The 16,962-nt window shown below is 40.4% G+C and overlaps 1 protein-coding gene across 2 annotated transcripts in view; it reads left to right on the forward strand.

Annotated features, from left to right (window-relative positions):
• Positions 1–3,020: 3,020 nt before the first annotated feature.
• The window catches only part of LOC135113779 (juvenile hormone esterase-like), a 98,039-nt gene continuing 84,097 nt past the window's right edge, over positions 3,021–16,962 (forward strand). The window contains exon 1 of one of the 2 annotated variants that reach the window (XM_064029360.1): positions 3,021–3,499. In XM_064029360.1, the coding sequence (XP_063885430.1) occupies positions 3,456–3,499 (44 nt within the window). In that variant the 5' untranslated portion in view covers positions 3,021–3,455. Of the gene's footprint in view, positions 3,500–3,559; positions 4,300–16,962 lie in introns of those variants that run through there. The other variant, XM_064029361.1, reaches the window with a different exon arrangement.

Genomic DNA, 16,962 nt, shown 5'->3' on the forward strand with positions numbered 1-16,962 from the left:
GAGGGTTGTGTTTGCGTGGTAAAGTTGATGACATGGCGCGAAGGGTAGAAAAGACACAGAGGAATCTCCGTAGAGGAATGAGTCACCCGGGAACTATTGCTGAACTAAGGGTAAGACGGACAGGCGTGAAGCGCCGATGGCCAGCAGGAACGAAGCCCGGAGGGACAGATTCCTTTGTACCGCCACTGAGTTAGGGTGTGACTACTCCAGGAAAGATCGGACCTCTACAATACAGACGCAGGTATTGCTTGGTGACAGGCCTCGTTAAGACCCCAAACACGTGAGTTCCACATCTGTTTTAAGAGGGGTTTATTGCTATAATTAGCATAATCCATGATTAGTGATGTATTATGTTGATACAGTATGTAATGGTTAGTAGTGTTACGCATGTCTTATGTTTATTATGTATGTCTTCAGGTTTGACCGAATGTAATAAACGATTCGCGTCACCGTGTGGGTCTAAAATCCTTTAGCTGCCTACGGGCAGCTACAGACACAGTCACCACACAGTGTCTCGCCAGCGCGAGGGCACAGTCACTACAGTGTCTCGCCAGCGCGAGGACACAGTCACTACACAGTCCGCCTGCATAATCCTATCCCATAAGGCTGAGACTGTTAAGTTATCAATATATATTTGTCTTTATGAGAATTTGCTCGTGTTCCCAGGTTTTGACCGATTCAATCAATACATCGAGTCAGCGTGAAACGGGTCTCATTATCCAGCACTGATCGCCCCAAGAAAGTGGCAATAACAGTCAAGACATGAAGGGTCGGCCGCCGTGGACGGACTGTGGATCCCTAGGAGGACGAGAGCAGAGCGGCGGGACTGTGAGTTAGCAAGGCGCGGTGCTAGGAGGACGGCAGTGCGAGTGGTTGCCCGCTGGTGGTGAGTGGTAGCTGTGACGGAGACCGGTGCCACTTCTGGCCAGCGGGAACTGGTGAAACGGTCGACCAGTGCTCTATAATTTTTCGTACATCTTAGAAATAACACTGATGTGATCGTATCTCTATCGTGCATGTAGCTAACATCCATTAGTCATAGTAGTATATACCTCATCAACTATGCTATCGCCATCACTATCTCTTTCGGTAAATATCACATGTTTGAAGAGGTAGCTGTTGAAAATTATGGTTTATTTTAATAATAATAATAATAATAATATCAGGTTTATTTATCAAGAGGCAGCAGACAATACAGTGATAGTCGCTGAAGGGATCTTGATTTACATGGTATACATATATATATATATATATATATATATATATATATATATATATATATATATATATATATGGTATATATATTTACATGGCAGCAGCTTCACCGCTTTTACAGTGTGGACATGATTGAACTGCATACGATATACTTTTTTGGCAGAAGCTGCACCATTTACATAGCTTTCACCATTTTCATAGTGTGGACATGATTGAACTGCATACGATATAGATCTTTGGCAGGAGCTTCGCTACAGAATAACAAACACCTACTGGGGGATCGAACATGGGACCTTCCGCCTCCCAGTCAGGAGCGCTACCCGTTACGCCATAGATGTGTGTGTGTGTAACGCAAAACATTAGTGCACACTACTGTTAGAAAAAAAAAAAGAAAAAAAAATGTTACACATATGAAAGTTTCCATAAATGACAATAAAAAAAAAGAATTTCATTGCAGGGGGGGGCACATAAGTTTACTATATCAACACGTGCCACACCAGCCAGCCCAAACTACTAGTATCGTATGGCATTGCTAATGCCAATATCCTTATGTTTTGTGTCAAGTTATTATAGAAAGCTATGTTATTAAGATATGATTATTACTTAACTATTGCAGAGAGAGAGAGAGAGAGAGAGAGAGAGAGAGAGAGAGAGAATGCACTATCAGATCGGCACGTTACCATGATGATAGTGCACACACACACACACACACACACACTCTCTCTCTCTCTCTCTCTCTCTCTCTCTCTCTCTCTCTCTCTCTCTCTCTCTCTCATGTAATCTTTTAAAGAGTAGGAGATAAAAATGTTGAAAATAAACAACAGATTCTCACTATAAACCGTCTCACTGCCCTAAGACAGTTTTCAGAGAGAGAGAGAGAGAGAGAGAGAGAGAGAGAGAGAGAGAGAGAGAGAGAGATAGTAGAAATCATCTTGTGTCTGGCAGCGTCGTCCATACTCCCCCCCCAGCTTAGACAGAGTGGCGCCGAGACAGCACAATTATTGAGCTAGCAGAAAGCACTAAAATTATTGTCATGGAGCGTTTCACTTAGGAGTCTGAGTTTGTTCTTAATGAATTATAAGAGATGCTGCATGTCAATAGATTTTTTTTTTTGTTCAAAGGTTCATTGGGCCATGTGAAAGTTTCAAAATCTGAAAATGTTTCCTTCTTAACACACTGTATTATTCATAATTTTATAACTCTTTAATTATTCAATGTAACGAAATCAGAAGTATATAACATAATAGCCAAGAAAATGTAGTCTATAACGAGATATAACACACAATTGCATACACTCTGTACGGGACACACTAGACAGGCAAAGCAAAGCGATAGTGAACGACTGATGCACGCACTGTGCTTACGTTTAAATGCAATTTATCCGTTTGTTTACTTTTGGCGCTTCTCCCTTGCAGCCAGGTATATATATATATATATATATATATATATATATATATATATATATATATATATATATATATATATATATATATATATATATATATATATATGTATATATATATATATATATATATATATATATATATATATATATATATATATATATATATATATATATATATATATATATATATATATATATATATATATATATATATATATATATATATATATATATATATATATATATATATATATATATATATATATATATATATATATATATATATATATATATATATATATATATATATAATTGTGTGTGTGTGTGTGTGTGTGTGTGTGTGTGTGTGTGTGTGTGTAGGTTGTTGCTCCAGAATAGCGGAGCTCTCAGTTTCTAGTTCATCTGTAAGCTGCAGCGCAAGTACTCATCGTGAGTTGACTGTACTGTGGCGTCCAAGAAAGCTTAATTAGTAGACCCGGTGTCTCAGTAATGAGTACACTGCGCAGTGCTGGTGCCATAGTCGTGAATAGACTGTGCACTGCTGCGCCAGGTGTCGGTTGTGCACTGCGGTTTACCATATTTGAAATGCAAGATTTAACGCGCATATTAACACTGACTGATGCAAGGAGCTACTAATCGAGTACATAAAAATAGAATGTGGCATCTCTCACCCAAGTCCCTGCTGACACGTCCCTTACTCTGATGTGAGTGCTCACACTCAGATAACTCTCAACCACCGTAGGTTGCAAATCTCTTCTACGCTACTGTGGTGCCCACAGCCACTCCACCATCCACCCAACAATCACTGAGGGTGCAAGTACAGCACTTCGGAAGGATGATTTGCAAAAGAGGAAAACGATACCACGCACTGCTGAGTTGGTAAGTTTAGCAGTGTGCCGTCTGAATATTGCTTAGAGCCCTAATGAGATGTCTTCGTTAAGGTCCGTCCACACCACTCGCCACTCCCACGAGTGAAGACTGACATCCGCTGTCCGTCTGTACATATGTATGAAGTTCGATGGAGACAGTTTATGAACACGAACACACAGTGTTACACCGTAGCGTGATATGTCAATGAGGATCGTTGCCGCCTATACAAGCAGTGGAGAAAATACGTGTCGTATGTTAAAAATTCCTGACAAAGGGTGTGTTCGTGACTACATACTGTATTCGTAACGCGGCACAGAACCAACGGCTCGCGAATATGCCGTAGTACTACCGTGGTTCACAGGCAAACGGTGTGTTGAACGTGTAATGGTGTAATAATATGTAATGCAGGATTTCAGTTAAACAAACATGGGTGAAATTGCGCGCTGCCCACCTAGAGGAATCAAACAAACAACACGAGGGAAGCTGCGCACTGTCCAATTGTAGGATTCCAATCAAACAAATGACATGGGTGAAGCTGCGCGCTACCCACTTGGAGGAATCAAACAACACGGTTAAAGCTGCGCGCTGCCTACTTGGAGGATTTCAATCAAACAAACAACACCGGTGAAGCTGTGCGCTGCCCATTTGTAAGATTCAAACAAACAACACGGGTGAAACTGCACGTTGCCCACTTGGAGGATTCCATTCAAACAAATAACACGTGTGAAGCTGCGCGCTGTCGACTTCGAGGAATCAAACAACACGGGTGAAGCTGTGCGCTGCCCACTTGGAGGATTCCAATTAAATGGGTATGTAGGATCCAGACCTGATTTTTTTTTTCTTTTAAAATTTTCTGCATTGTTTCCGCTTCTTTTGATATATGCAACGTTTTGATAATTTTTTCCCTTATATAATGAGGTCTTCTGTCATGAAATTCCACGGTTTCACCTGCCGCGAGACATGTATGATATTTTTTTTTCCCCTATTTTCCTATATTTTCTGGTAAGCCCGTTTTTAACTTTAGTTTCTCATGAAAATCTACGGTTCTCTCTCTGCGTACAACATTAGAGGAAATTTTTAGGCCTAACTATATTTCTTAGATTTATATACGAAAAATAAAAATATGTAATTATTTCTTTTCGTAAAATCCAGCAAGTAATCAATGTATCTGCATCAGATATCTTTTGGATTAATATTTTATTTATTTTGAGAAGTTAAACACTAATTTTTACCTAGAAATATGGCGAAATATAACAAAATTCTTTCCTTCCCCTTCCCCTCGGTAATTAAGCGTGGAATCATGAATCGGTTTAGTATAAAACCAATCGGAGTAACCAAATGAAAACCATGTCTGCTTTTTCAACATATTCTGGTATATATATATATATATATATATATATATATATATATATATATATATATATATATATATATATATATATATATATATATATATATATATATATATATATATATATATATATATATATATATATATATATATATATATATATATATATATATATATATATATATATATATATATATATATATATAAATTTTCTTTTTCTTTTTCTTTTTATGTAGAAAGGACACTGGCCAAGGGCAACAAAAATCCAATGAAAAAATGCCCACTGAAATGCCAGTCCCGTAAAAGGGTCAAAGCAGTGGTCAAAAATTGATGAATAAATGTCTTGGAACCTCCCTCTTGAAGAAATTCAAGTCATAAGAAGGTGGAAATACTGAAGCAGGCAGGGAGTTCCAGAGTTTACCAGAGAAAGGGATGAATGATTGAGAATACTGGTTAACTCTTGCGTTAGAGAGGTGGACAGAATAGGGGTGAGAGAAAGAAAGTCTTGTGCAGCGAGGCCGCGGGAGGAGGGGAGGCATGCAGTTAGCAAGATCAGAAGAGCAGTTAGCATGAAAATAGCGGTAGAAGACATCTAGAGATGCAACATTGCGGCGGTGAGAGAGAGGCTGAAGACAGTCAGTTAGAGGAGAGGAGTTGATGAGACGAAAACCTTTTGATTCCACCCTATCTAGAAGAGCAGTATGAGTGGAACCCCCCCCCCAGACATGTGAAGCATACTCCATACATGGACGGATAAGGCCCTTGTACAGAGTTAGCAGCTGGGGGGATGAGAAAAACTGGCGGAGACGTCTCAGAACAACTAACTTCGTAGAAGCTGTTTTAGTTAGAGATGAGATGCGGTTTCCAGTTCAGATTATAAGTAAAGGACAGACCAAGGATGTTCAGTGTAGAAGAGGGGGGCAGTTGAGTGTCATTGAAGAAGAGGGGATAGTTGTCTGGAAGGATGCGTCGAGTTGATAGATGGAGGAATTGAGTTTTTGAGGCATTGAACAATACCAAGTTTGCTCTGCCCCAATCAGAAATTTTAGAAAGATCAGAAGTCAAGCGTTTTGTGGCTCCCCTGCGTGAAATGTTTACCTCCTGAAGGGTTGGACGTCTATGAAAAGACGTGGAAAAGTGCAGGGTGGTATCATCAGCGTAGGAGTGGATAGGACAAGAAGTTTGGGTTAGAAGATCATTAATGAATAATAAGAAGAGAGTGGGTGACAGGACAGAACCCTGAGAAACACCACTGTTAATAGATTTAAGAGAAGAACAGTGACCGTCTACCACAGCAGGAATAGAACGGTCAGAAAAGAAACTTGAGATGAAGTTACAGAGAGAAGGAGAGAAGCCGTAGGAAAGTAGTTTGGAAATCAAAGCTTTGTGCCAGACTCTATCAAAAGCTTTTGATATTTCCAAGGCAACAGCAAAATTTTCATCAAAATCTCTAAAAGAGGATGACCAAGACTCAGTAAGGAAAGCCAGAAGATCACCAGTAGAGCAGCTTTAACGGAACCCATACTGGCGATCAGCTATTAGGTTGTGAAGTGATGGATGTTTAAGAATCTTCCTGTTGAGGATAGATTCAAAAACTTTAGATAGGCACGAAATTAAAGCAATAGGAGGATAGTTTGAGGGACTAGAACGGTCACCCTTTTTAGGAACAGGTTGAATGTAGGCAAACTTCCAGCAAGAAGGAAAGGTAGATGTTGACAGACAGAGCTGAAAGAGTTTGACTAGACAAGGTGCAAGCACGGAGGCACAGTTTCGGAGAACAATAGGAAGGACCCCATCAGGTCCATAAGCCTTCCGAGGGTTTAGGCCAGCGAGGGCATGGAAAACATCATTGCGAAGAATTTTAAAAGGTGGCATGAAGTAGTCAGAGGGTGGAGGAGAGGGAGGAACAAGCCCAGAATCGTCCAAGGTAAAGTTTTTAACAAAAGTTTGAGCGAAGAGTTCAGTTTTAGAAATAGATGTGGTACCAGTGATGCCATCTGTTTGAAATAAAGGAGGGAAAGAAGAAGAAGCAAAGTTATTGGAGATATTTTTGGCTAGATGCCAGAAATCACGAGGGGAGTTAGATCTTGAAAGGTTTTGACATTTTCTGTTAATGAAGGAGTTTTTGGCTAGTTGGAGAACAGACTTGGCATGGTTCCGGGCAGAAATATAAAGTGCATGAGATTCTGGTGATGGAAGGCTTAAGTACCCTTTGTGGGCCACCTCTCTATGATGTATAGCACGAGAACAATCTGTGTTAAACCAAGGTTTAGAAGGTTTAGGACGAGAAAATGAGTGAGGAATGACACTATCACCTCTGTTATGCGCTCAGCACACAAAGACAGGTCTCTGACACGGAAGCAGTAGTCATTCCAAGGAAAATCAGCAAAATACCTCCTCAGGTCCCCCCAACTAGCAGAGGCAAAACGCCAGATGCACTTTCGCTTAGGGGGGATCCTGAGGAGGGATTGGAGTCATAGGACAAGATAAAGATATGAGATTGTGATCGGAGGAGCCCAACGGAGAAGAAAGGGTGACAGCATAAGCAGAAGGATTAGAGGTCAGAAAAAGAATGTTGGGCGTATCTCCAAGACGATCAGGAATACGAGTAGGGTGTTGCACCAATTGCTCTAGTTCATGGAGGATAGCAAAGTTGTAGGCTAGTTCACCAGGATGGTCAGTGAAGGGAGAGGAAAGCCAAAGCTGGTGGTGAACATTGAAGTCTCCAAGAATGGAGATCTCTGCAAAATGGAAGAAGGTCAGAATGTGCTCCACTTTGGAAGTTAAGTAGTCAAAGAATTTCTTATAATCAGAGGAGTTAGGTGAGAGGTATACAGCACAGATAAATTTAGTATGAGAGTGACTCTTTAGTCGTAGCCAGATGGTGGAAAACTCGGAAGATTCAAGAGCATGGGCACGAGAGCAGGTTAAGTCATTGCGCACATAAACGCAGCATCCAGCTTTGGATCGAAAATGAGGATACAGAAAGTAGGAGAGAACAGAAAAGGGGCTACTGTCAGTTGCCTCAGACACCTGAGTTTCAGTGAGGAAAAGAAGATGAGGTTTAGAAGAGGAGAGGTGGTGTTCTACAGATTGAAAATTAGATCTTAGACCGCGAATGTTGCAGAAGTTAATGAAGAAAAAGTTGTGTCAAGACACTTAGGGTCGTCGACAGAAAGGCAGTCCGACCTGGGGACATTTATGGTCCCCTCCCCAGATGGGGACTCCGAGGCTGGTGTAGGAGTCACCATGATGATTTTAAGCTTTTTGAGTGAAGGGTGTGTGTGTTATTAGGTGCTTGTAGTTTTGTGTGGAGGAAGAGAGTTGTCTTTAGAGGGCAGGCTGTGACTGCCCCCTTGTGTTGTGAGACACAAAGGGAAACGTTTAGTGAGGTCACAGCTGGGTTTAATGATAAGTTCACAGCACCCCCTGAACAGTGATTTAGACCTCACTGAGAGTAATTATCGTTTCGGCAGGTGTCTACTACCTCCTCCTCCTATGTGTGAAGTATACTCCATACATGGACGGATAAGACCCATGTAGAGAGCTAGCAGCTAGAAGGGGGAGAAAAACTGGCGGGGAACGTCTCAGAACAACTAACTTCATAGAAACTGTTCTAGTTAGAGATTAGATGTGAAGTTTCCAGTTTAGATGATAAGTAAAGGACAGACCAAGGATGTTCAGTGTAGAAGAAAGGGGACAGTTGAGTGTTATTGAAGGAAAGGGGATAGTTAACCTTCCAGACATGTCGAATTGATAGATGGACAATATAAGTTTTTGAGGCACTGAACAATACTAAGTTTGCTCTGCCCCAATCAGAAATTTTAGAGAGATCAGAAAGCAGGCGTTCTGTGGCTTCCCTGCAGAAAGTGTTTACTTCCTGAAGGGATGTACTTCTACGAAAAGACGTAGAAAAGTCCAGGCTGGTACCTTCAGCATAGGAGTGGATAGAAGTTTGGTTTAGAAGATCATTGATGAATAATTGGAAGAGAGTAGATGACAAGACAGAAACCTGAGGAACACCACCATTAATTGATAGATTTAAGAGAACAGTGACCATCTACCACAACAGCAATAAAACGGTCAGAAATGAAACTTGGGATGAAATTACAGAGAGAAGGATAGAAGCCATATGAGGGTAGTTTTGAAATCAAAGGTTTCTGCCAGACTCTATCAAAAGCTCTTGATATGTCTAAGGCAATAGCAAAATTTTCACCAAAATCTCTAAAAGAGGATGACCAAAACTCAGTAAGGAAAGCCAAAAGATCACCAGTAGAGCGGCCTTTACGGAAGCCACACTGGCGATCAGATAGAAGGTTGTGAAGTGATAGTTGTTTAAGAATCTTCCTGTTGAGGATAGATTAAAAAAAACTTTAGATAGGCAGAAAATTAAAGCAATAGGACGGTAGTTTGAGAGATTAGAATGGTCACCCTTTTTAGGAACAGGCTGAATGTAGGTAAACTTTAAGCAAGAAGGAAAGGTAGATGCTGACAGATAGAATTGGAGGAGTTTGACTAGGCAAGGTGCAAGCACGGAGGCACAGGATCCTGAGGAGGGACCCCATCAGATCCATAAGCCTTCCGATGGTTTGGGCCAGCGAGAGCATGGAAAACATCATTGGGAAGAATTTTAATAGATAGCATGAAGTAGTCAGAGGGTGGAAGAGAGGGAAGAACAAGCCCTGAATCATCCAAGGTAGAGTTTTTAGCAAAGGTTTGAGCAAAGAGTTCATTTAGAGATATATGTGATAGCAGTGGTGCCATCTACTTGAAATAAAGGAAGGAAAGAGGAAGAAAAGTTAATGGAGATGTTTTTGACTAGATTCCAGAAGTCACAAGGGGCGTTAGATTTTGACACTCTATTCATGAAGGATTTTTTGGCTAGATGGAGAACCGGTCGGAAATATAAGGGACATGAGATTCTGGCCCACTTTTTGTTGGCCATCTTTGTATTATGTATAGCACGAGAACAAGCTGTTAGACAAAGGTTTGGAGGGTTTAGGTCAAGAAAAAGAGTGAGGAATGTACACTTCCATGCCAGACACTATCGCCTCTGTTATGGGCTCGGTACACAGAAATGAGTCTCTGACAGGGAAGCAGTAACCATTCCAAGGAAAATCAGCAAAATACCTTCTCAGGTCCCCCCAACTAGCAGAGGCAAAACGCCAGAGGCACCTCCGCTTAGGATCCTGAGGAGGGATTGAAGTCATAGGACAAGATACAGATATGAGATTGTGATCGGAGGAGCCCAACAGAGAAGATGGAGTAACAACATAAGCAGAAGGATTAGAGGTTAGGAAAATGTCAAGAATGTTGGGTGTATCTCCAAGACGGTCAGGAATACGAGTAGGGTGTTGCACCAATTGCTTTAGGTCATGGAAGATGGCAAAGTTAAAGGCTAGTTCACCAGGATGGTCAGTAAAGGAAGAGGAAAGCCAAAGCTGGTGGTGAACATTGAAGTCTCCAAGAATGGAGATCTCCACATGATATTGCTGCACAAGACTCTTCTTTCTCTCACCCCTATTCTGTCCACCTCTCTAATGCAAGAGTTAACCAGTATTCTCAATCATTCGTTCCTCTCTGGTAAACTCTGAAACTCCCTGCCTGCTTCTGCATTTTCACCTTTCTATGACTTGAGCTCTTCCAAGAGGAAGGTTTCAAGATACTTATCCTGTAATTTTTGACTACCGCATTCGACTCTGTTTGGGAACTGGCACCTCAGTGAGCCTTTTATTTATTGCAGTTTTGTTGCCCTTGGCCGGTGTCCCTTACATAAAATAAATAAAATAAAGCAATGTAGAACAGTATAAACACACAGTAAATGATTTGCTTACCTTATCTAATATGTACAAGATATATACAGGACTATGCTGTTCTTTAATGATGAGCTCTCTGGCCATCCTGAGGTTCCCACAGTGATGTGCCATCTCAGGTAGGAGGAGTACTCAATGAGAACGTCAATATAAGTCTGTAGGGTTGACAGCTTCACCTTGCGGATGGCCATCTCCTCTTCCATTTCCTCCTCCTCATCATCCACCACAGGCGCCACTATGCCTGCCTCAGTCAAGAGATCATAACCTAGGTCCTGGTCCACCTCATCCAGTCATGTGCTGACATCATGAATGGAGGTGGCTACCTCCCCAGCACGCTGTAAAAAACGGTGCCTCCATGCCTCTTTATCCTCGTTCTTTTAAGAATTTGCGAGGACTGAGATTTTGATATCTTGTCCAGATGCTAAAAAGTTATAAATAGCCAAAAGAATGTTGTAATTCTTGATGTTTGCCAAGATACGCCCTCTCTTTTTGTCAACCTCGGCGTCTGTCTCGTCTTTGACAACCAAGACCTCGTCTAAGTAACGGAGGCGAGTAAATCACCCTGATCTTGCCATCAGCACTTAACAAGCTTCTCCTCGCTTGAGTGTGCTGGAGCGTTGTCAAGGATTAGAATTGATCATACATCATCAGAAGAAATCTTCAGCACTTCCTCTTGATGTTTCCAAACTGCAGGCACAAGATACGAGAAAAAACAATCAGTAAATATTGCAGAATTAAACCACGCTTTCTTGGAGTTGTAATAAGCTACTAACAGGTCACGCTCAAAATTTAGTCCCTTAAATACCCTTGTTTTTTTCGACTTGCCCACCACAGCCAGCTTGAGTCACTGTGTACCAAGAGTATTGGCCCCAAACAGGATCAACTGCCTCTCCTTGCTTGACTTTTTGCTTTTGGTTTTCTCCTTGCCCCTGTGTACTTGTATATTCTTGGGTATTAGGGTAGCCCTTAGGAATAGGTAATTTTTCGAAAGTTAAAATTTTGCTGCTCACATTCCCTAATTCTGTTCCAATCAAAAAAAACTCTAAAGACAACCCTCTAAAGACAAGCCCTCTAAAGACAACTCTCTTCCTCCACACAAAACTACAAGCACCTAATAACACACACCCTTCACTCAAAAATTTCAAAATTATCATGGCGATGCCTACACCAACCTCGGAGTCCCCATCTAGGGAGGGGACTATAAATGTCCCCATGTCGGACTGCCTTTCTGTCGACGACCCTAAGTGTCTTGACAACCCCCTCAACTTTTTCTTCAACTTTTTCTTCATTTACTTTTGCAACATTCGCGGTCTAAGATCTAATTTTCAATCTGTAGAACACCACCTCTCCTCTTCTAAACCTCATCTTCTTTTCCTCACTGAAACTCAGGTGTCTGAGGCAACTGACAGTAGCCCCTTTTCTGTTCCCTCCTACTTTCTCTATCCTCATTTTCGATCCAAAGCTGGATGTTGCGTTTATGTGCGCAATGACTTAACCTGCTCTCGTGCCCACGCTCTCGAATCTTCTGAGTTTTCCACCATCTGGCTACGACTACAGAGTCACTCTCAAACTAGATTTATCTGTGCTGTATACCTCTCACCTAACTCCTCTGACTATAAGAAATTCTTTGACTACTTAACTTCCAAAGTGCAGCATATTCTGACCCTCTTCCCTTTTGCAGAGATCTCCATTCTTGGAGACTTCAATGTTCACCACCAGCTTTGGCTTTCCTCTCCCTTCACTGACCATCCTGGTGAACTAGCCTTCAACTTTGCTATCCTCCACGACCTAGAGCAATTGGTGCAACACCCTACTCGTATTCCTGACCGTCTTAGAGATACGCCCAACATTCTTGACCTTTTCCTGTCCTCTAATCCTTCTGCTTTTGCTGTCACCCTTTCTTTTCCGTTGGGCTCCTCCGATCACAATCTCATATCTGTATCTTGTCCTATCGCTCTCCACTTAAGCGAAGATACCTCTGGCGTTTTGCCTCTGCTAGTTGAGGGGACCTGAGGAGGTATTTTGCTGATTTTCCTTGCAATGACTACTGCTTTCGTGTCAGAGATCCGTCTTTGTGTGCTGAGCGTATAACAGAGGTGATAGTGTCTGGCATGGAGGCGTACATTCCTCACTCTTTTTCTCGACCTAAACCTTCCAAACCTTGGTTTAACACAGCTTGTTCTCGTGCTATACATGATAGAGAGGTGGTCCACAAAAGGGACTTAAGCCTTCCATCATTAGAATGTCATGCACTTTATATTTCTGCCCGGAACCATGCCAAGTCTGTTCTCCAACTAGCCAAAAAACTCCTTCATTAACAGAAAGTGTCAAAACCTTTCAAGATCTAACTACCCTCGTGACTTCTGGCATCTAACCAAAAAATATCTCCAATAACTTTGCTTCTTCTTCTTTCCCTCCTTTATTTCAAACAGATGGCATCACTGCTACCACATCTATTTCTAAAACTGAACTCTCCGCTCAAACTTTTGTTAAAAACTCTACCTTGGACGATTTTGGGTTTGCTCCTCCCCCTCCTCCACCCTCTGACTACTTCATGCTGCCTATTAAAATTCTTTGCAATGATGTTTTCCATGCCCTTGCTGGCCTAAACCCTCGGAAGGCTTATGGACCTGATGGGGTCCCTCCTATTGTTCTCCGAAACTGTGCCTCCGTGCTTGCACCTTGCCTAGTCAAACTCTTTCAGCTCTGTCTGTCAACATCTACCTTTCCTTCTTGCTGGAAGTTTGCCTACATTCAGCTTGTTCCTAAAAAGGGTGACCGTTCTAATCCCTCAAACTACCGTCCTATTTCTTTAATTTCCTGCCTATATAAAGTTTTTGAATCTATCCTCAACAGGAAGATTCTCAAACATCCATCACTTCACAACCTTCTATCTGATCGCCAGTATGAGTTCCGTCAAGGCCGCTCTACTGGTGATCTGGCTTTCCTTACGGAGTCTTGGTTATCCTCTTTTAGAGATTTTGGTGAAACTTTTGCTGTTGCCTTGGACATATCAAAAGCTTTTGATAGAGTCTGCCAGAAATCTTTGATTTCTAAACTATCCTCCTACAGCTTCTATCCTTCTCTCTGTAACTTCATCTCAAGTTTCCTTTCTGACCGTTCTATTGCTGCTGTGGTAGACGGTCACTGTTCTTCTCCTAAATCTATTAACAGTGGTGTTCCTCATAGTTCTGTCCTGTCACCCCATCTCTTATTATTCATTAATGATCTTCTAAACCAAACTTCTTGTCCTATCCACTCCTATGCTGATGATACCACCCTGCACTTTTCCACGTCTTTTCATAGACGTCCAACCCTTCAGGAGGTAAACGCAGGGAAGCCACAGAACGATTGACTTCTGATCTTTCAAAAATTTCATATATATATATATATATATATATATATATATATATATATATATATATATATATATATATATATATATATATATATATATATATATATATATATATATATATATATATATATATATATGGGTTAATAAAGCACACATCTTCTATAAGGGAAACGCATTATGTACAACAATAATTTCTATAGAATCAGAAAAACAATATGAACACTGAGCACTGAATATTGAACATTATTTTTGAATAAGGGAGGATTTGGTGGCAGTTGGGTATGTTTTACGGTTTTTGATAACGATCTATAAAACAAATTGCTTTTCAGTTTCATAATTTATGAAATGTTATTGTAATACTGAATGAACTTGACACCTCTTTCTGCAACGGCATTCACAGCAACTATCTTCTCAAGTTTTTCAAGTCCACTTTTGTAATCATGTTGAAGGGTCTTTGTTGAGGAAATCGGTGCTGATAAAAAGTCTTTTGAGGAAAGATTTTGTACCAGGAGTTACAAAAGACGAAAACTCGATGTTTGTATAGGAAGAAAATTCATTTTGGTGTCTCTTCCAGCGTAACTTTAACCGTATTCGCCTTAACTTCTGTTGGGACATTGTCATCAAATACGGATAGAACCAGTTTCGGGAGCTAAGTACCAGAGATGGTTGGAAATTTTTTTGCAGTAGCCTTACTGATTTGTGGATAAATATCCTGATAATTTATAAAAGGAAATCATGATAAGGTGCTGTAATTAGTTTTGATGACAGAAACCAGGGTTGAACGTACACTCGAGCAAGAAAAATACATATTCTTTTTATGGAGTTCTCAGGAGATAATTAAAATTGATTTTGAAACAGGTATATCTTGCATGCATAAATTGCTTTAGACATCCGCCTAGCATGATTTAAAGTTCCTAGCGTACGAGACAATATCCCGTTCTTCGGAATACTGCCAAGAAAATCATCGTTAACTCCAACAATTCTCGGTAATCATCTCACTGTTGTTTCTGCGTTGAAAGGTGATATTCAAGAAATCCAAGAATGGTATAGCGGACATCATCATGCACTTCACTGCTACCAGTTATGTAAACCTTCTTGTTGAGGTTCGTCCAGGTCTCTCTAAATCTTTTGAAAAACACTATATCTAAATCAGAAGTTGCACCCGTCAGTGAGTCGATACAACTCAAAAATAACTCAAAAATAAGATGACTACAAGTGAAGTTCAATGGGTCGCGATTAAACGATTTTTCTAGATTTCTACAGGCAGCATTTACTTGACCTGACCTGTTTTACTTGCTGTCGTATCAGAGCAAAATGCCAGAATTTTGTCGGTTATACCCCACTTCTCCACTGCTTTACAAACAGGCTTATTGTTCTCCTGAAGATGCTGGAATTTCAGGGACTCCCAACAATTGCTCCTCGCCAGTCTATCAACCTTTTCAACGCCTGCGAGTGCTGAGAGCAACTTTCCATCCCATTGCAACAGAAATTCTTGACAGTCGTTTAAGTTAAATTTGGGCTGTATTTCTATGTATCTCGCTTCTCTGAATTTTTTCTAAGGCGTTGAAAGAAGTGCGATTTATTACCAAGTTTTCAGTATCACGCCCGAAAATCTCTGCATCAGCCATTAATATGTAAACTCCATTTCTGTCAGTGATTTTCCATCTATCAAAAACTTCAGAGAGACGGGGAGTAAAAAAAAAAAAAAAAAAAAAAAAAAAAAAAAACAATGCGCCTCGAGTTGCTGGAACTGTTGCTGCTGCTGCTGTTGTTGCTGTTGTTGAACGATGACAGAGGAATTTTCACTGTCGTCATCACCACCACTGTTTTGGCTGCTTGATGTTGAATCATCGGTATGTGATGTAGCGAACTGATGAACAACAAAATTTTGTTCCATTTCCTCATGACTTTTTTTTTTTTTTTTTTTTTTTTTCCCGACAATTGCCATTGTAGTGCTCTTTCTTGTATTTTAGTTTTTTATCTACACCAACCATAAAGCCCAGGCGTTTTTTTTTTTTGGGGGGGGGGCGCTGAAACATTAAGAACTTATCCTCTTCAATTTTCATCTGTCCCAAAGCATCTGCATGAGCTATGTCATAGAGATAGTCCATTATTTCCACAAAATGTTTTTTTTTTTTTCCTTGCCTGCAGTTCTAGTCAAATTTTTCTGTAAATCTTTCCATTCATCATAGAGTTTGAGTACCTTTTCAACGCAGTGGTCAGTTCTTTTGGTAGGAATTCGTGCTTTATGCCAAAAATGGAAATTTTTCCTTACCTGAAGATGATGCCATTTTACTAGTCTAGGAAGAACACGTCACAGAAGCCACTTCGTACCTACACAAACAGTTCTGAAAGAAAAAAAGGAAGAATTAATCATCAAGGGCATCATATTAGGTTACAAAATAAGTATACAAAGCACATAGCATTACAAAAACGAAGAAGTTATAAACATGGTTTTACAACTTTGTCAGGGCTATCAACACAACAGAGGAAGATCTATATTATAATGCCACAACAAAATGAACGAGTGCTTACAAGTTATTACAAATAAATTAACTTTTATTTACAAATGCAGACGTCATATTAATTCACTGTTTATCATTAACATAAATTTCTTAATATTTTATTTTTCTACACTGCAGTTAGGTGCAGTGCAATTCTTTCAACGGACGAACACAACTCACAACCTTATTCACGGCTGTCCGCCGACTGGATGAAGGCGAAAAATAGGTATTTACCTGCGCTGTCCCCAGTTTTGCAAGTTGCCTTTCCCATTATATTCGTTGTCACTTGTCCTTCTAATACCAAGAAGAAGTCTGGACAAGGTTTTGATAATACCAAGAAGTCTGGACAAGGTTTTGATTTAAGAGAAAATTATATGAGATAAAAAAAAAAAAAAAAAAGAAAACACGAAAATCTCAAAATTTCACGGTCGATTAGAGTTGCCTTG

Source organism: Scylla paramamosain, chromosome 26, assembly GCF_035594125.1.
Source record: "Scylla paramamosain isolate STU-SP2022 chromosome 26, ASM3559412v1, whole genome shotgun sequence".
In the NCBI taxonomy this organism is placed as follows: Eukaryota; Metazoa; Arthropoda; class Malacostraca; order Decapoda; family Portunidae; genus Scylla; species Scylla paramamosain.